Source organism: Trifolium pratense, linkage group LG7 (genome assembly GCF_020283565.1).
Source record: "Trifolium pratense cultivar HEN17-A07 linkage group LG7, ARS_RC_1.1, whole genome shotgun sequence".
Lineage (NCBI taxonomy): Eukaryota > Viridiplantae > Streptophyta > Magnoliopsida > Fabales > Fabaceae > Trifolium > Trifolium pratense.
The window spans coordinates 42925072-42945967 of record NC_060065.1 but is presented as its reverse complement, the minus strand read 5'-3'; the positions used below and the strand labels follow the sequence as shown (position 1 = coordinate 42945967).

The 20896-nt window shown below is 37.3% G+C and overlaps 1 protein-coding gene across 1 annotated transcript; it reads right to left on the bottom strand.

The window, feature by feature from the left end:
* Positions 1–14475: 14475 nt before the first annotated feature.
* Positions 14476–19994, bottom strand: LOC123896457. Its single transcript, XM_045946839.1, has 2 exons — positions 19038–19994; positions 14476–14562 (listed from the first exon to the last, which is right to left on the bottom strand). Exons 1-2 carry the CDS (start codon positions 19992–19994, stop codon positions 14476–14478), a joined length of 1044 nt encoding a protein of 347 aa, XP_045802795.1.
* Between the last annotated feature and the right edge of the window lie 902 nt (positions 19995–20896).

The following is a 20896-nucleotide window of genomic DNA, read 5'->3' as shown; positions in this document are numbered from 1 at the left end:
AGATAAATACTATAATTAGAGCAAGAAGGCATCCCCCAAAAGGAAAAAAAAAAAAAAAAGAAAAAAAAAAGGATAAACTTAGAGAACCAAAATCATAAACTCAATAAGGTTGTCAAATTTTTAGCATGTAAAAAGTGGAAACACTTCGAACCTGAAAAGAAAACTCTTCAGTAATTAAGATTAATGAAAACATCATTCATAAAAATTGAAACACTTTGTGCAAGATTATTTTTTTGGTAGAATTTTTGGGCAAGATTTTATTCCATGGGTGGATCCATTTATTTGTACAATTATCTTCTGTAAAACTTTCAGTAGGTATATAACATGTTTATGATAGAAAAACCCATATTTCTATCCTAAATTTCTTTCATCAATATTTTTAGAGAATGTTAATATGCGCTTTAAAAAAGTAAATATTGAATTTAGTATTTTATCTTTTTAAGCATTAAACTTTTTACATTATTAAATCAAATATTTTTATAATAAAAGACACGTATTAACAAGAACATTTTTCTTAATAATAGTGTATATCCAATCCAATCCTGCCACTGCCAGGCTGCCATAAATTATATGTCGCATCACCATATTTGAAAGTCAATTTTACAGTAGAATAAAATGTCAGAAGTTTATTAAAGAAGGAAAAACCAAAATAGCAAAATTATAAAGAAACACCACATTATTTATTGAGTTGTAAAAAATATCAATGTTTATTTTTGTATGAAAAAACAAGAGATTATCATACTCATTAAAGTCAGATCCAATTATTAATATTTTTATACCAACAGACAACAGTGAACATTTTGTTGTTGTTTCTAAAAGGAAAAAAATAATAATTTAAACTTTCAACTATTATTTTGAAATTTGTCAACATTGGTTCAAGTGGATTTTGCCTTGAATTTATCAACAATGGACAAGTTGGATTTGTGAATCAAACATATAAAAAATTCGATTGAAAAAAGAGAATTCACTTTAAATTTATTCTTGCAAAAAGTATAGTGCAAAATAAACACTGAAAATAGGAGAATACTCTGAATTATTTTTAATCCATATTTACTTTAGTTGATTCTCAATCCCTTCTCTCCATTCTGAAGCAACCCAATTTATTTTATCATATGATAAAATTTGCAGTGAATATTGAAAGTATATGCTATTCCATTATTTCCTATCCCAAGTTACATCAGAGGTCACTTTTTTAAAAAAATAATAATTCTATATAAACAAAATTTGATTCCAAATTTTTGTTCATATTAAAATAAAGTTAAGCAACCAACACCTTTCTTTTTCATCCAATAAATTTGCATTAATAATTTTGTTTAATAAACTAGCCTAATTGTCAAATATTCCCCCATCAATCAACACAAAAATCCCAGTAATAATTTATGTTTAGTTTAAATTGGAGCTAACAGAAAAGTTGATGGGAACTTCTTTTCTAATTATTCGATTTGTCAATGGCATTTGGCCCTAAAAGTGTGAAAAGGTTAGCAAATACTAAGAATTGTCAAAGACAAAGTGACAAATAACATTTATGAATTAATATTATTGGACGAAAAATTGGTTGTGCCTAATAAAAGACACAGGTCCCGTGAGTATAACTCAATTGGTAGGGATATTATATTCTATATGTAAGGACCAGTGTTCGAATCCGGGATCACACATTTATTTACCTTAAGAGGTCAATTTCTAGCAATTAGACTATTTGATCAAATAAATAAAAATAAAAATAGAAAAAACACCAAAGTTGACACAAATAATTAGACTGCCAGTTCACATAAACTGCATTTTGAACTTTAGTCTAAAATTTTGTAATCGATAGATTATATGTAAATTTTTTTAGGTGGTTTCTTGTGACCATGAGTCTCCCATAATTTTTTAAAAATAAAAAATAGAAGAAAAATGAATTGGACCCCATTATATGTTAGTTTGTGCCATGGTGGAGAGACCTAAACTTGAAAATTAATTTTTCATAGTCTTTTTCACAATGGAAAGTTAGTGTCACCTTTCTTCCAAGTCAAGCTTCTTAACATCATTTTTTAATGCTTTTTTTGAATAAATTAATAATTATTTTAATCTTAAAAGCATCTAATTTGGGTATCATTCAATGTCATCAAATGAAGTGTTGTGGGCATGTTTTCAGAGTAGTTCCTAAGAATCGTAATCAGTAGTGGCAATATGGGCCTCTAATGATGGACCCATTATTGGCCCATCAAAAGTTAATCATATTGAGCCAATTTCCTATTTTTGGAAAACTTTCCAACGAATCAAGGTATGGAGGGACCAGGGTAGGATAAGTAGTTTAACTGGTTAAACTAATTGAGCTAAGAGTTAAGTAGCAGGATGTCCAGAGTTCAAGTCCGGACAAATGAGAAAAAAAACTAACATAACATTGTAATACTAACAACTAATATTGCTTATAAAAAAGAAAAAAAGTATAGAGGGACCCAACCCATGTGGCTCATAAAACTCAATTTCTTATTTTACTTTTTATGTTTTAATAGGTAAAAAACTAAAAACACATAATGAACATGTCTCAGTGTATTACTTTGTGTGGTCAACATAATTGAAAGGTAATTGAAATTGAAGGGACATGATATACACTGAACAATCTCTAGTTAGCGGTACACTTGAGATGATAATTGTTTTGATTAAAAGAATAATAATATTCACACAATTGTTTAGATTTAATGAGCTATGCTATTTATCGCGAAGAAAATCCCACGAAATTTTCACGAAGGAACAAAACGCTTGGTTGACTAACCGTTTGACTGTTTCTTTTCCATTCTGATTTTTAGCACTCCAATTGCAAACATCTTCTTCCAACTTTTTCCCCTATTAAGCTTAAAGCACCACTTCCACCCCCAAGTCTATGAATTTCATCATCAGCAAAGGAATAAATGGCATGGATGTGTAACATCACATGCTTTTGGGAGCTTAATTTAAGATGTTTATTGCTTTCAGCCAACAGAAACACAAATATGACAAATTTATTGTATTTAATTCTGATTCCAAAGTGAAATAATAAGATTAAGCCATTAAGAAGAGTTGTATATCCCCTTCATTTCACCATATAGCACAAGATTCTTAAAAGTCACTTCGAATTTGAGTGAAGACCCAAATCTGGAAATTGTATGCCATGGAAGCATGGAAATGGAACTATGGAAACTGAAGCGGTGTTGAAGAAGAAATAAGAAATAAATAAATAATTGAAAAAATTGGAGAAAGAAACAAAACGCGTGGAGGTAAGTTGTCCACTTGTCTTGCCACATGGTTCGTGATGTTCTCGCGAAACGTTTTTCGCTACATTGAGCATTTCCCTTTTTATTAAATAACAGCTCGTGTAGCTATTGATTTCAAGATCAAAATATATCGGTACATGCATGTTAAATTGACACATGTATGAAAACATAAAAATCACGGTAGAAATCCGCGGTGGGAGAGAAGCTACTACTAGTAGGGTCGAAAAAACGCACGCCTACCTCAAATCTACCGTGAAAACAAACATGCAGATTATAAACCCTAGAAAACCAAATAACACCGTATTTTTCACCAAAACATCATTTTCTCTGATTTTTTTTTCATAATTTTTTTTCTCAAAATAATTTTATTCGAGACGTATACATTATATATGAAATGTCGTTGGGTACCTCAGAAGTCCATGCCACATTGTAGAAGTCTAGTCCATTCTTGTACATCCAACTCGTTGGCCATTTCTCATATTTATTAATAGGAAAATGCTAAACAGTGCCCCGGGCACTGGTTAAGAGTATAAATAAGAAAATTTTATCTCGTAAATTGTGCATTTAATATTTTAATAATCTAAAAAGGTATTTTCTCTCATCATTAACTTTTTTATTTGTTTATTTTTTTAGCATGTTTAACTAGTGTCCCGAGAACACTGTTTAGCATGATCCTTATTAATATTCTCAATTTTTGTAAACAAGCACAAACACATAAAGAGGAAGAATGAAAGTGATGTTATTAGTGTGTCCAAAATAAAGCTACCAATGGAACAATGTGAATTAATAGTACAATACAGCAACACCTTTGTCCCATTCTAAAAAAGAATTTGTAAATACCTTTGAAAACTTTAAACTTAATTAGGAGGAATAAATAAAATAAAAAGGGAGAGAGGACAAAGATATCATAATTAGTATGTTAATCATTACAGTCATTAGTGTTAATTCAAATAATTAATAATGTGGTTTGAGTGCGCTCATATGGTTTTTGATTGAGATGGCTCTGCAACAACTGCCTAAACTTTGAATAAATGGGATTTATTACAAAGAAGGAACATTCATCATTATGACATATGTTAGGTTTGAAAATAAGGAGGAACTCAAGTTCAATAATTCCATACATTATGCTGAATGCTTGAAAATATCCATAATATTTCTTTTTTGTATTTTATTTTAATGAATTGTATATATGTTTTTGTGAACTTATTAACTTAATCAAGTTAGTACGGATATCATATTATATAGTATTCTCTCTGTCTCAAAATATAAATAAAAGTTGGTCAACTAAAATGAATGTATATGGTCAATTTTTTTTTACCAAATACATCAAGTTTCTTTGACTTATTTTTACTTATATTTTGAGACAACGGAGTAGTTAGAAGTCGAAGTTCAAACACCGAACATTTCATTTATTTAATTTAAGATGGAATTTTCGGGTTACTAACCTACTTCACCATAAAAATAAAAAATCATATTGCATGTCCCTACAGTGCAGAGGCACCTGAGGTTGGAACTTCATTGGTGGTGTTGGATTGGAGGACTCTAAATTTTGTCACGTCTATTTTCTAAGTTGATATTAATTGGCCGGTGATAAGATATATTATTTTATTGCTTTTCTAAAAAAAGATATGCTATTTTATTTTTACCAATGAAGTATTTTATTTGTATCAAATAAAAATATTCAATTATTCATACAAAAATAATAAAATGATTCAATTTTGTTTTTGGATATTGGAATGCTAGGTTTTAAGTGTGACTGATTAAGTTTCACATCAACTACGAATGTGAATAAGGTTGTATTTAAGAGAGATGATTCATTAATCTAATACTTAAAGTTTTGGATGAATATGAGACGTTTTTCTCTCTTGCGGTCATGAAACATTTGGTCCTATATTTCTTCAGAATTTCCCTGAACTTTCAAACATAAAAATCATATTTTATTGTTTTAATCAAACCAATATCATAAGTAATTATTTCAATTGAAAAAATAAAGACTAACATTGTACTACATTATCACAAAAAAAAAACCTGTACTTCAAAATTTCATTTGTTATATTTACCTTTATCTTTCATAAACATTGTACTTCAATTTTCCGTCAAAAAAAAAAAAATAGTACTTCAATTTCATTTGTTAATATAGTTACCATTATCTTTCATAAAAATGTTTCTCAAAATTTTGTCTGCTCATTAATGAGAAAAATTATGCAGAATGTGATAAATGGAAAAACCAAGTACAAAGTCGTCACTTTGTCAAAATACAAAAAGTACAAATCGTCATCTTTGTTACTTGGCAATGTAAGTAATTGTCGGCATCCTAAGTTACTCTCCATCTGATCATAATAAATGTCACAATTTCAAATGAAAAAAATACATCCTAGAAAGTTTAGAACAAAATGTAGTTTTTACTTTTAATATGGTGTTCATTATTTTATTTTAACTATATCTATTCTTTTTAATGTAAAAGTAGTATATGGATGGAGGTACACCACCAACAAACTAGAACCCCTCAAAGTCATCACTATCACAAGAAGAAGAAAACCTCTCAAAAAGAAAGAGGTCAAGATCAGCCACAGGTAGAACAAAGTAACAAGAGGGCCTCTTGACGTACGAGACCCGAGACGACATCCCAACAAACTCTATCGGTTCTAGTATAAAGTAGTGTGGATACCCCACTCGTAAAAGGAATATAGGGAGCTACGTTTTTACCTAGATAACACTTTCAAGATAAAAGTTTCACCATATCAACTAAACACTCAACAAAAAATTATCCCTTCTGAAAACAAAACATCATTTTGAGATTTCCTGACAACCCACACAATAATATGCCAAAGTAATAACCACTATATAATCTATCTTTTCTACCTATGCTCATGCCCAATAAATCTATAAAAAAACCTTAAAACACTAAGAGACACCAACTTCACACCTAACTACCGAATAATATCATACTGTTTAATTCAATGTATTGTTAATTACTATATGTCATCAAATATCCAATATAAAAACTATATTATCTAATTAACGTTATATGATATCATTTTTTTTAAGGAATGATATCAATTGTTGATCATTAATAATATTAATTGAATTTTTTCCAAAAGCTTTTTGAGAAAACTTATCCTTCCTCCGATTGTATTTATAATTTTTTTAATAAATATATTCTAGTCAGTTTTGAGGCATTGACTCACTTTTTCAACATGCAAAAAGTATTAACTTCCATGACAAGAAACTCATAAAATCAACTTGTCATATAAAACTAAAATATAATAACGGTGTTGGTTGAAATATGGGTTTGGATCCTCTCATCCACTTATTTCTTTTCCACTCTTTCCTTCACTTAGTTGTCTCTATCCCTCTCTTTCATTTTCTCACTCATTTTCTTTTTTATTATTCCATTCGGTCCTTTTTATAAAGAGCACTTTAAAAAAATCACATAGATCAAGAAAACGCATTGTAAATAATTATTTTCATTTAATACTCTTATAAATTTAAACTTATTTCATGTATACCCTTATTTAATTACTCTTAATTCAATTAATTTACTTATTTTTAATATTCTCTCTCGTAATAAACTAGTTTAAAGACCCGTGCATTCGTACGAGTCTATTGATTTTTATTCAATATTTGAGGTTGTCACTATATTAATGTAGAAAATTTATTTTAAATTTAATATTTAAAAATTTGTTATATAATACTGTTAAAATATAAGTGGAATTTTTATGTTAATTATTTCTTGTAAACTTGTTTATTTATTTTTTTTATGTTTTAGTGACAAATAATGGCCCCATATATATTTTTAATGAAAAATTAAAAATTTTATTTGGAATATTTAGGATAATTTAGTAAGTTTATTACTAATTAACTTTATGATATTATTTAAATTTGTGTATAAAAAAAATATAACTTATAACATGTTTGGTAATGTGGGTAGCTCACATACATCCCAATAAATGATTTTGCCATCCTAATAATACAAACACACAACTTAAATAGTAAATAAGAAGCTAAAAAAAGATGGTAAAATCACAAATGATGTCATCAAAGTATAGTAATAATAATCACAAATGAAATGACATCATAAGATTCAAACAAATAGCCATTGGGGAAAGAATCTTCAGAGCTTAGCTCAGACCACTTTGAATGTACAACAAATTTTCTTTTTTCAAATGTGTGCTTGGTGGAATAATTCTAGTCACAAAAAAACATTTTTATTATTTATTTTCCTTCCTTATGGTCTCTTTGCTGTATTTATCAGTACTATGATAATTTCTCTCCATTCCTAATGGTCATCACGTGCCATTGCAGTTCATCAATTCCCTCCATTAATTTTCTAATAATCAAAAAAAGGAAATATTTTAAAATTTTGATGTAATTCAAATACACTTATTTCCAGAAGAATGCTAATTAAGGTTTCTTCTTAGATCATGTATTTTTTAAATGCATAAAAGTTGTATAAACTAAAAAATATATATTTTAAAATTAAAATTAGGATTTGTCAAGAAATAAAAACAAGACAGAGAGATACAAGATAAACAGATACAACATCAATTAAATTGTCAGCATTTTATTGTTGTAATGATTAATATATATCGGAAGAGTGATGAATCAAAGTCAATCTTTATATCATTTTACTCCTTAATTCATTCATCTGGTCACTAAATCAATCTTATATATTTACATATATGTATATATTGATTTTTTTTGCCATATATCTTTAATTTTTTTTTACTACAATGTCCTACTTTTATATTTAATTCTTGCAATGTCCTACTTTAGCGAAAAGTTGGCGCACCTCTGCACAAATTGCAGTGTGTGCCACATGCAACGGCACGCCACATTCAGGTGGACATGGCAGTGTCGTGACATATAGTCAGAGCCAATTTTTCACTAAAATAAGATATTGCAAGAATTAAATATAAAAGTAAGATAGTGTGGCAAATTTATTTTTTTAGGAATATATGGCAAAAAAAAATCTTATGTACTTATAGTTTAATATTGAAATGACCTATTTAAATACAAACAAAAATGAGAAGAGTGAAAAAATTGAACATAGGAGAAATATTTATTATAGAGAAAAGAGAGAGAGAAGAAATGGCCTATCACAAATTCATATAAGATGATCAATGATAGCTGTGCCCTGACACACTTTCCTCATTGATATGCAACTTTTCACTCAATTGTACTATTTAATATACCCTCTTATTTTAACCACAAACTAATAATATAGTGCATAGCATCTTTATGATAACAATAACAGCAATATGGATCCAAAGTTTAGTAAACAAAAAAATAAAATAAAAATTAGTTGAGAATCAATACAAACTGAACATAGAATGGGACAGAACAATAGAGACCTTCCTTGAACAAAATTAATTGGTTCATAGTTTCATTGTATTGTTTGGTAGTCTAAGAATCCAATGTAAAATGGTCATGAAATCAGCATTTATCAAGTGTAATTGTCATGTTGCTATGACACAAAATCCAAATAACTTTTGAACATCTTGTTTCACTTCATTTCATTGCAATACCTAGAGTGTTTTTGGGAGTTTCTTTAGGAATTAATAACATATATCTAAAACAAGTCACACAAAGTTCTTTTAGCTCAGCTCATTAATAAATTAGAAACTTTATGAGACTTTCACATGAATGTAGGGAGTTCATATAAAAGATCCATATTAAATTTGAAAGAGATCATTCAAAGAACTGAAAATCGCATTAAACCAAATATTATTAAATATTTTTAGATTTTTTTTTTGTAATAAAAGGGACCTAAATTCAATAAAAAGAAAATTACAAGGTGATTAAACGGGAAAGATACACCCCTACAATTTTCAGCAAGAATCTGAATCAACTCTGAAAGAGGATCGGATGTTAAATTATTAAAAACTAAAAACTATTTGGATCGGATGTTAAATTTATTTCGCCGTTACCTTCTTTGAAAAGATTCAGATCACTATTAAATTACTGTTAATTAGTTATTTATTTTTTAAATTATTTTTTGAACATGTTATTTTTTAAATTATTATTAATATGATATATTGTATTACTCTATTATTTGTTGGTTTTAATTTCTTTTGATAATACTTATTAGTTTAAGTTATTTATTTTTTATCATTTCATATGTTTTAAACATAATCAATAGTCATTCTTATTTTGTAATGTTAATTTTGTGTGTGTATATATATATTGTTCTGGTAAAAAACAAAGGGGTTTGTATTATTGATCAAATGGTGTGATTACACTCAGTTCAATCCCAACAACCCTGGGAGTTTAATAAGTCAGAATTCGATCCTTTTACAAGTGAGAATATGGAACTATTTATAGAGCTTCTAGTCTTCTTCTCCAAGCAAGGGTTCCTAAAAATCCGGTCCTTAGCATCTTCTTCGGTGGTATGGCGTGAAAATAGGGATGAGAACCTTGGTCTCCAAGCTATGGCAGTTGCGAGAAGTTTATTTCTTTCTTCTCAAGGTAGCGGTTGATACAAGGAAGGAGAAGATTTTTTCCAGTAACACAGAGTCCACCCTTTTTGGCGTTGCTCTAGAGATGCAGGTCACGCCCTAGCTCTAATCGCCTATTGGGTATTTTAGGGTTTACTTGATTTGGGCTTATCCTCCTTTTTACTTTAATTGGGCTTACCGGATATTCACTTAAGCCCATTGCCCAGTCCACAGCCCCCCAAGCACGAGGTCCAAAGGAATGAAGTGCTTGAGTAGGATTCGAATTTTCCCTCTAAAACCTGTAGCGCGGGAAGAATTTCATCACGTTCCTCCCACTTTCTGGCACACGTTCTTGTGCTCCTAAACCATATCTATCAACCGCTTCTCCACTCGCCGATACCACGATGGGATATTTTCTCTATAAAATGGAGCATTTGATAGAATTAACTCATCACATTCTCACCTGCTCTCTTAAAAGTTTTCCTTCTGCAGTATGTCTCCTAAAAGCCTTCCCTATGAATGTGGACAATCCCCTGCTTCCCCCGTCATCAAGCGGCTCCGCCGTATGTTGACCCTGAGTACGGAGGACTTAATGGATGATTTTGGTGAATTCTCGGAATTTGTCAAAGAGCTGAACGATTATTGCTGGAGGCTGACCAAGGAGGAGAAGCGTTTTCTTGACAGTGTGCTGCGTCTAGAGAAAGAGTTGAAGGATAGTGCATCCTTTGTGATTGCTGTGGAGAATGTCAAAGAATGCCATGCCGAAGTTACCGAAGCTGTCGACAGCCAGATAAAGATCACGAAAGAGACCATGGGTGTGCAGGAGGAAATCCTAGGGATATGCTTCAACGAGGAGCGTAGAGTGGATGATCGTTTGGCGCTGCTGAACAAGGAGATGAAGCCGCTCGTGAAGAGGAAGAGGGCTCTCCAGGGCGAGATTAGGGACGATGTTGCTAAGCTGATTTCAAGGCGCCATTCTTTGATGGACCTTTTAGACAAGCAGAACGAGCTGAGGGAGGATCTGAAGCCCATTGACGAGAATATGGTGAAGGCGAAGAGGGTGAAACGGGCATTGGAGGAAATGCACCGTATCGCCGTTGCCGATGCTGGTGAATTGGGGAGTTCTACCATGCCATGAAGTCTTTTGTTTGCTCATCTTTCCGTTTTGTGCTTTTCTTTCTAGTATTTGTAATTTGCTTCCGGATTCTGGGATCTTTGTTATTTTTATTCTGTTTCTTTGCTTCCGTTGTATTTCTTTTGTACGAACTTGAATGCTTAAGCAATTTCCTTTACTTATGTGTTGCTCTTCTGTCCTTTCTAGTACCGCCTTCCTCTAAAATCTCCATTAACTTAAACGGGTCAAACATTGACTCCTTGGAAAGATAAAAAAATAACGGTTCTCAAGATAGTCAAACCAAAGTAGTTGCGACTGTCCAAGCATTAATTACGACCGTTAATAACGATGTTAGGGTTGGGCAAGATTGGCTATAAATATCAACTGTTATTCTCATATTTCATCAACTTGTTTTGAATCTTTATTATGGAAAATAACAATGCGAAAAAACCTGTTGCCAGAAGTACTCCGCCTCAGCGGAGGAAGAAAAGAGTTGAGGTTTCAACCTCTAACTCCACTCGCTCCCGAAGGTCTAAGGATGTCAAAAAGGTGGAGGTTATCGTTCTTTCTTCGGATACCTCCGATTCTGGTAGTGGTGATGAGGATTACGTTTCGTTTCTGGAGACCTACGTTCCTCCTGAGCTTCGTGCTTCCTCGTCCAGTGAAGAAGAGGCGTCCCGGGTCACCGTGGAATCCAAGATGACTTTCCCTGAGCCTGTGCCAAAGGATTCGGAGTCTGATTGATAGGATTTTAGGATTTCTCCATGTATTCTTGGTTTTTCCTCGTTGTACTTTCCATTTTCTGCTAATAATAAAGATTTTCTTTCTTGCTTTGAGTAGAATGCATTACTTTATGTCTTGTCTTTGCTTTATTTTATGTCTTGCCTCTCCTTGATTTTTGGCTTTTTCCCTGGCGTTGTTTTGGATATCTTTGTCGCGTCCCCAAGGCGAATCAAACCTTTTTGGCGAGATAATTTGTCCTGGCGTGGCCCTTCCTTTAAGGCGTTATAGTTAGTCACCTCGCCTATAGGCGTTGTAATTAGATATCTGACGATAAATCTTCTATGATTTACTCTTGGGATGTGCGCTTTGACACGTACGCGATCTGACGACCCGTATGACACTACTCGTTCGAACCTTATAACTTCGAATCGACGTTAGGACTAAGGTTTATAAATAGGGAGTTTTGCTCTTTTCCTTCCTTTCATTCCTTTTGCCACTTCTAACCTAGTTCTTACCCACTTGTCTTTCTTTTCGCAACTTCGGTATAGCTTCATTTCTTCCTCTTCAACCTTTGGTAGGGCTTCTCAATCGTTTTTAAAGACGTCCGTTTCTCTCGGCTTTGAAGTGTTACCCGTAAGGTATTTTATTTCGTACCTTTATTCTTTTTCTTGATTTAGTTTCGCTCAAAGGAGAAAAAACCCTAATTCATAGGTTTAGAGAATGGTTATCCTGCGGGAGTTAGATGAGAATGAGGGGAGAATCTCGGCCTCTTCTCCTGGCTACTTCGAGTGGGCGCGACAAGTTCGCGCCCATTATACTAGGGCAAACGGCGTTCTTAATAGCCGGGGATTTTATTCGGAGTTGTGGGGTTTTGATGTTGGAAGTAGTAGCGATAGTGATAGTGATAGCAATAGTAGTAGCGGTAGTGATAGTGATTGTGTCATAATTTCCCCTTCCTCTTTCACAGGAAAGCGGAAAAACCCTTGCCGAGATTTGGTGGTTGCTGGCTATACTCCCGTCACCATGGAGGTTCCTTCAAAATATACTAGTGCGGAGATGGTGATGAGCTTTAGGAAAGCCGTCAGGCTTACAGAGTCCAAACATGAGGAGTCTATCATTACTGAGCCTGTCCGAGAAGATGAGTTTGTCTTTTTTAAGAACGGGACCCCGCCGGATTACTTTTATCTCTATACTGGCGTGATCCAACCTCTGAACCTCTGGCTTCCTTTTACTTCTTTCGAAGCGGAGATGTTGCGGGTTCTTAATGTCGCCCCCACTCAACTTCATCCTAACAGCTGGGCCTTCGTAAAAGCCTTCGAGGTGATGTGCCTAGGTTTTGAACTGGTACCCTCGATTGGTGTTTTCTTCTGTTTCTACCATATCAAAAACCTAAAACCCCAGACTATGGTTTCTCTTAGTAGTCAACCCAATCATCGCCTCATGAGTCTGTATGCCTCCAACTTCAAAGGCTTCAAGGATTCCTTCTTTAGGGTTCGCAGTAGCGACCAACTTCCTGATCTAATGTATGATGAGATAGGAGATCCCTTGTTCCCTTTTTACTGGACTGACAACCCTAGGCTTATAAAGGGAACCATCTTTGAAACTTTGAGTGACTTCGAGCAGGATATTGTCCACTTTCTTGATTCTTTTGCTCTTATGGACACTGCTGATATCCTTAGATGTGAGGGTAATAGCGAAGCTTTGACAGAGTATTTACGTAAGTGATGAACTTGGCATGTATGCATATTTCTTTTCATTTTAATGTTGATCTCGCCTTATTACTAACCTGTGTTTTTCTGATTCCTTTATTTTTCAGAAAGAATGAGGACCATTTCTAATGAAGAAAGACTGGCGTTCTTGGCGAAAGCTCGTCAACAAAAAGCCAATCCTGCTGCTGGCGTTGCCGATCCTCTGAAGCAGCTGCAAGTGGAGGAGGCTGGAGTTAAAGAGGGACGGAGCAAGAGAAAGCATGACGGGCGCATCCCTGTTGAGATTCCAGGAAAGGCTGCTGCTAAAGAGGGTGTCGTCCCGTCACCTAAAAAACAAAAAACTGAGAGGACTATCCAACCAGCTGGAGATGCCGTCAAAGGCAAAGGCGCGGCTTCCAGTTCTTCTCAGCCCCCCGCCGATGGCGATGCTCCTCTTACCTGGAGCTCTTTTGATCCTTTTGATTTCATTGAAAGGGGAGTGACTATGGTTGGTGATATGACTCGCTTCACCAATACTCCTACCGCAGATCTCAGGAAGAAGGCTTTGGAATACGAGGTGAAGGGCACTCTTCTCAACTACTTGCTGACAAATCGCCAAGAACAAGAGGTCCAAGAGGCGAAGCAGAAGGTGAAGATCGTTGATGATAACCTTGCTGATATTGAGAAGAGGTATGCTGAGACCAAGACCAAGCTGGAGGAGGACATCAAGAAGCTGAAGGAAAGCCAGGAGGGCGAAGCAGAGAGGTTGAGGAAAGAGTACGAGGACAAGCTGGCGAAGGTGAAGGAAAGTTATGCCGCCTCCGAGACCAAGCTTAAAGAAAACGCTGCTGCTCAGGATGAGATGATTGTAAAGCTTTCCAAAGAGAAAGATGCAGCGGTGTTTTCTGTGGGTACCCTGGGCGATGAGAAGGAGAGGTTGGAAACTGACGTGAGGGAGCTTCAACTGTATGCTGCCAACCAATACGAGGAAGGCTTCGCCTATGCCCTTGAGCAGGTTAAACTTCTTTTCCCAGACCTCGACGCCAAGCGCCTAGCTGAAGCTGATGCGATGAACCAGATTGTTGATGGAAAGCTTGTTCCCTATGTACCTCCTAGTGAATGATATGACTTTGTTTGTAATGATTTTTTGTTCTCGCCCTTCTGTGGCTTTTTGTAACTATTTTGTATGCCCTTTTGTGGCTTTGAACGATTTGCCCCTTGGCTGGGTCCTTTATAAATTCCTTTATTCGCCTGATTTCTTCTCTTCATAACTTTATGAATTATTTTTGCATTACGTTGTGATGTAACGCCTTCTGTTGTTCTCGTCTAGGAAACTTTGTCCTTGCACCTGTGACATCTTCAACTTTCTATAATAATTGTAAATTGGTACAAATAACTTTATACCTGTTGACTTTTTGGCGTTATAATGAATTGCCCGCTTTGGTTGTGTACAAACTTCTTCTGGCGGTGTTGATAATCTCGCCCTTTTCTTTGCCGTATCTTTTTCTGACGTACCCCACTCGTAAGACTTACAGGTAACGCCAAGGCCTTTCAACCTTGTTTAATTTTGCTTTTTCTGACGTACCCAACTCGTAAGACTTACAGGTAACGCCAAGGCTTTTCAACCTTGTTTAATTTTGCTTTTTCTGACGTACCCAACTCGTAAGACTTACAGGTAACGCCAAGGCTTTTCAACCTTGTTTAATTTTGCTTTTTCTGACGTACCCAACTCGTAAGACTTACAGGTAACGCCAAGGCTTTTCAACCTTGTTTAATTTTGCTTTTTCTGACGTAGCCAACTCGTAAGACTTACAGGTAACGCCAAGGCTTTTCAACCTTGTTTAATTTTGCTTTTTCTGACGTACCCAACTCGTAAGACTTACAGGTAACGCCAAGGCTTTTCAACCTTGTTTAATTTTGCTTTTTCTGACGTACCCAACTCGTAAGACTTACAGGTAACGCCAAGGCTTTTCAACCTTGTTTAATTTTGCTTTTTCTGACGTACCCAACTCGTAGGTGACGCCAAGGCACTGTAACCCTTGTTTAATAATTTTTTTTTTTTTCTGACGTACCCCACTCGTAGGTGACGCCAAGGCACTGTAACCCTTGTTTAATAATTTTTTTTTTTTCTGACGTACCCCACTCGTAGGTGACGCCAAGGCACTGTAACCCTTGTATAATAAAAAAATTTTTTCTGACGTACCCCACTCGTAGGTGACGCCAAGGCACTGTAACCCTTGTTTAATAATTTTTTTTTTTTTTTTTTTTTGACGTACCCCACTCGTAGGTGACGCCAAGGCACTGTAACCCTTGTTTTTGGTTTAGCGCTCCAATCTGAGTTGATCTTTAAATAAAGATTCAGAGCTCAAGTTTGAGATAACCATTTTTGTTGGTTCAGAACCCGTAACTTAATCAGGTTGACCTTTATTGACGCAAATATTTTGGGATATGCAGGAAGATATAAACTACTAGAATTTTGAAATTCAATGAGCCTCGATAAAAACCCCCGTTGAAACAGGGGAAAAGAGTGTCTCATTGTTTTTTATTCATTTATGAAAATGGTTCTTATACATCATTTAAAAATATTGCTAAAAGAAGAGAATGGTTTTACTTATTCTTCCACCGATAAAGTGATGCTCCGGGATTAGCTATAGTAGAACTTTAGGTTTGCTACGTTCCATGTCCTTGGGAGGACTTTTCCTTCCATGGTCTCTAGGCGATAAGCTCCTCCTTCGAAAGCTTCTTGTACCCGAAAGGGGCCTTCCCAGTTTGCTGCGAACTTTCCTCCTTTATCTTTTCCCATAGGTCTTTTCAGCACCAGGTCGCCTTCTTGAAAACTCCTTTGTTTGACTCTCGTATTATAACGCCTAGCGGCTCTTTGCTTTATGGCGAATTCCCTGAAATGCGCTCTTTCTCTTCTTTCCTCGATCATGTCTAGGTTCTCTTCCAGAGCTCTGTTGTTCTCTTCCTGCGTCGTGGTTTCTCTGCGCCAACTAGGAGGATTTATTTCCACCGGGATCATCGCGTCCGAACCATAGACCATTGTAAATGGCGCTTCTCCTGTCGAGGATTGGGGAGTGGTGTGATACGACCAGAGGATGGGTGAGATGTGGGCTACCCAAGCTTCGCCTTTACTATCTAGCCTTCTTTTTAAGGCTCTTAGTATCACCTTATTTGCTGACTCTGCTTGTCCGTTAGCTTGTGGATGCTCCACTGATATAAAGGTGTTTTTTATTCCTTTGCTTTGACAGAATTCAACGACCTTTTCGCTGGCGAACTGTGTACCGTTGTCGGATACGATGTATTTGGGCAATCCAAATCTGCAGATGATTTTCTTCCAATAAAAGATTTTTACCTGTTCCGCCGAGATGCTGGATACCGGCTCTGCTTCAATCCATTTTGTAAAGTAGTCTACGGCGACGATGATCCATCGCGCTTGTTTATAGCCAACCGGAAATGGACCAACGATATCTACACCCCACATGAAAAAGGGCCAAGGGGATAACACTGACTTCAGTGGCTCCCCCGGAACGTGATGCAGGTTGGCGTGTCTTTGACATTTGTCACAGTTTCTTACATACATGGCGGTATCATCATGTATATCTGGCCAATAAAATCCTGCTCTCAATATCTTTCCTGCTAATGCTCTTGAACCGATATGACTACCACATGATCCTTCGTGGACTTCATTCATGATGCGCTTGGCTTCTTCAGTACTGACGCATAAAAGGAGGGGGGACGCGAATCCCCTCTTATATAGCTTATCTCCTACCATTGAATACCATGCCGCCATTTTCCTCAGTTTGAAAGCCTTTTCCCTTTCTTTCGGTAGCTCATCCTTTTGGAGGTACCGGATAATGGGCGATCTCCAGTCTTCTTCTTCTATTACCATCATTACCTCTTCCCCGTTGATGCTGGGAGTTTTTATGGTTTCTTGGATAACGGTTCTATGACTTCCTGGTTTTTTGGTGCTCGCCAGCTTTGACAATAGATCTGCTCTCATGTTTTGTTCGCGGGGAACGTAAACTAATTCGAAGGAATCGAAATGCTTAGCTAGGTTTTGCACCTTCTCCACGTATTTGATTAACTGCGGCTCCTTCGTTTGAAACTTCCCTGATACTTGGTTGGTTACCAGTTGGGAATCACTCATGGCCTTTAGCTCTTTTACCTCCATATCGCTTGCCAACTTCATTCCTGCTATCAAAGCCTCGTATTCCGCTTGGTTGTTGCTAGCTTTGAAGGCGAAACGTAGTGATTGTTCTATCATCACGCCATCCGGTCCTTCCAGTACTATTCCGGCTCCACTTCCTCGCACATTGGAGGCCCCGTCAACTGAGAGTGTCCAAAACGCCGTTTTCTCTGTTGTTGGCGGAGTAGACATCTCCAATACAAAATCAGCTAGTCTTTGTGACTTAATGGCCCCTCTAGGTGAGAAGGTGATGTCAAATTCCGATAATTCCACGGACCACGCCACCATCCTTCCTGCCAAGTCTGGCTTTCGGAGGACGTTCTTGATAGGGTAATCTGTTTTAACAACTACCTGGTGGCTTTGAAAATACTGCCTTAACTTTCTGGCTGTGACAACTACCGCGAGAGATAACCTCTCTATTCTTTGATACCTAGTTTCTGCTCCCCTTAAGGTTCTACTTACAAAATATATAGGTTTTTCTTCGCCCTCTATTTCTTGAACTAGAGCTGAACTCAAAGCTCTATCCGAGACTGCGAGATATAGGTAAAGGGTGTTACCTGGTAATGGGCGTGTCAAGATGGGCGGTGATGCCAGGAACTCTTTTAGTTGTTTGAAGGCTTCTTCGCATTCTGGCGTCCAGGAAAATCTCTCATTTTTCCTAAGAGATGCGAAGAAGTGGAAACCCTTTTCGCCCGCACATGATAGGAATCTGGATAGTGCGGCTATTCTGCCTGTCAAGGTCTGTACCTCTTTCACGGATGTAGGGCTCCTCATGTCTATGATGGCTTGGCATTTTTCGGGGTTAGCCTCTATTCCTCTGCTGGTGAGCATAAACCCTAAGAATTTTCCGGCTTGTACCCCAAAGGAACACTTTGCTGGGTTTAGTCTCATGTTGTACTTTCTTACTGATCCCATGATGTCCAACAGATCATCATCATGGCGACTTCCCTCGGAAGTTTTTACTACCATGTCGTCGATATATACCTCTAAATTCTTCCCTATTTGCTCAGCAAAAACCCTGTCCATCAACCTTTGGTATGTTGCTCCCGCATTCTTCAGTCCAAAAGGCATGACGTTGTAAAAATAGTTGCAGGTATTCGACATAAAGGCTGTATGGCGGGCGTCGGAGGGGTTCATCTTTATTTGATTGTATCCGGAGTAGGCGTCCATAAAACTCAACATCTTACACCCCGAGGCGCCATCAATTAACCTGTCTATGTTAGGTAGGGGATATGGGTCTTTGGGACACGCCTTGTTTAAGTCTGTGAAGTCCACGCACATTCTCCACTTCCCGTTGGCCTTTTTCACCATGATGACATTTGCCAACCATGAGGGATATTTTATTTCTTCGATGAATCCTGCTTCCTTTAGTTTCTCTACTTCCTCTGCTATAGCGACTCGCCTTTCTTCTCCCACCTTCCTTTTTCTTTGGGAAACTGGTTTTGTGCTGGGTGATATTGAGAGTTTATGTGTTATCACCCCTTCGTCAATCCCTGGCATATCTGAAGGTTTCCATGCGAATAGGTCAGCGTTATCCTTCAAGATTTTGATGATTCGTCTCCTCTCCTCGCTGGGCAACGCTGTTCCCAAGCTAGTTGTCTGGTGAGGGTAATCGCCAATTTGAACCTGCTCTAGGTCTTCTATAGGGCTTACCCTTCGATCTTGGAATTCCTCCCTTGGATCCATATCTGCGCTCTCTATCATGTTTATGCCGCCTGGAATTGCGGCTTGTCTTCTCTCGAATTTCCCGCTTGCGCCGGAAGTTCGGTGTCGTATTTTTAAGCTGGACTCGTAGCACTTCTTGGCGAGAATCTGATCGCCCCGTACTGTTCCTACTCCCCCATTCTCGAGGGGGTATTTTATTGCTAGGTATAAAGTGGACATGGCCGCCCCTAATGCGTTAAAGGCGGGCCTTCCTATAATAATATTATAGGAGGTAAAAGGAGTTTTAACTACCAGATATCGAACCTTGATAGTTTTGGCGTTGCTGCCTTCTCCAAACGTGGTAAGAAGAGAGGCGTAACCCATTACGTCCACTTGTTCGCCAGAGAACCCAACCAGGGTTCCGGAGTATGGTTGCAATTGCTCTTCTGCTAATTGCATGGCCTTGAAAGCTTCCCAGTACATGATGTCCGCTGAACTTCCCGAATCTATCAGTACTCTTTTTACATCACAGTTCAAAATTTGGACTTGTATCACTAAAGGATCATCGTCATGGGGTGCTACCTCCAAACCATCCTTTGCCGTGAATGCCAAGTCTGGTACGTCTAATGGCTGAGGCTGACTTACGAGGTATATCTCCGAGATGGCTCGGCGTACATACCTTTTTCTTGCTGAGCTTGATTCGCCCCCACCTGAGAATCCTCCCGCTATTGTATTCACGGAGATTCTCCCCTTGGGAGGCTCTCTGCTTGGCCCAGGAGGGTCTCGTGGCTCCTGCCGGGGGACTTTTGGCACGACAACCCGCCCTTGGGCGGCGTCGTCAATAAATTTGCGAAGGTGTCCGCTTTTGATTAGTTCTTCGATTAAATCTCTTAAGCGGAAGCATTTCTCCGTGGAGTGACCTCTACACCTGTGATATGCGCACCAGGCGTTATCGTCCAGCCCCATGGGAATGTTACTGGTTCTCCTTGGGGGGAGGTTTGCCAAACCAGTGGCCAGAATCTCATTTAAAACGTAAACCTTTGAGGCGTTTAATGGCGTGAGGTCTTCATTGGCGGGATGATTCCTGAATTCTCTTCTGGGCGGTTGGCGGTAGGGCTTCCCATGATGCCTCTGCCATGGATCCCCTTGGTGGCCTCCCGATTTTGGTCGTGGGTGTTCGGGCGCTCTAGTGGCACGGCCCACGTATTCCTTCTCCTTAACATCTCTTTGCCTTTTCTCGGCGTTACTTTCTTCGCCCTTTATATAACACTCCGCCCTCTTGTTCACCTCTTGCATTGACGAGGCTGGCTTTTGGGCTAAGGACTCGTTGAAATGTCCCGCTCTTAGCCCATTGTGGAAGGCTGCCACGAACATCTCCTGATTTGGATTTGAGACTTTGATGGTGGCTTCGCTAAATCTGGCGAGGAAGTTACGTAATGACTCGCCATGGTTTTGGCGGATGGAGAAAAGACTGGTTGATGTGACTTTCACGTGTTTCGATCCAGCGAACTGGTGAATGAATTTTTTATGAAAGTCAGCATAACTCTCGATTGAGTTTCTTGGAAGGTTCATGTACCAACGCAGGGCGACATCCTTGAAAGTGCCGGCCAGTAATTTACATTTCAGATGCTCCGGAGCGTTGATTATGGCAGTTTGTGTCCCAATTGCCATCAAGTGCTCCCTTGGATCCGTCTTTCCGTCGAAGGTAGGAAGGTGAGGAACCTTGATTGTTTCCACTACTTGGGCATCCCACAAGTGTTGTGCTAAGGGTTGTACGTCCATGACGCCCTCTCCCTCCTCCTCCTCCAAAATCAATTTCGCTCTTTCTTTTTCATTAGTTCTTTCGGCTTCGATGGCCGCAATTTGAG

Excerpts from the sequence above, each read along its gene's own strand:
- LOC123896457 (XM_045946839.1), bottom strand. The coding sequence starts at position 19,994 with ATGGGGCTGGACGATAACGCCTGGTGCGCATATCACAGGTGTAGAGGT. Across the intron at positions 14,563-19,037 it reads AGGAATTCCAAGATCGAAGG|AAAGTTGAAGATGTCACAGG; the intron begins GTAAGCCCTATA and ends CAATTATTATAG.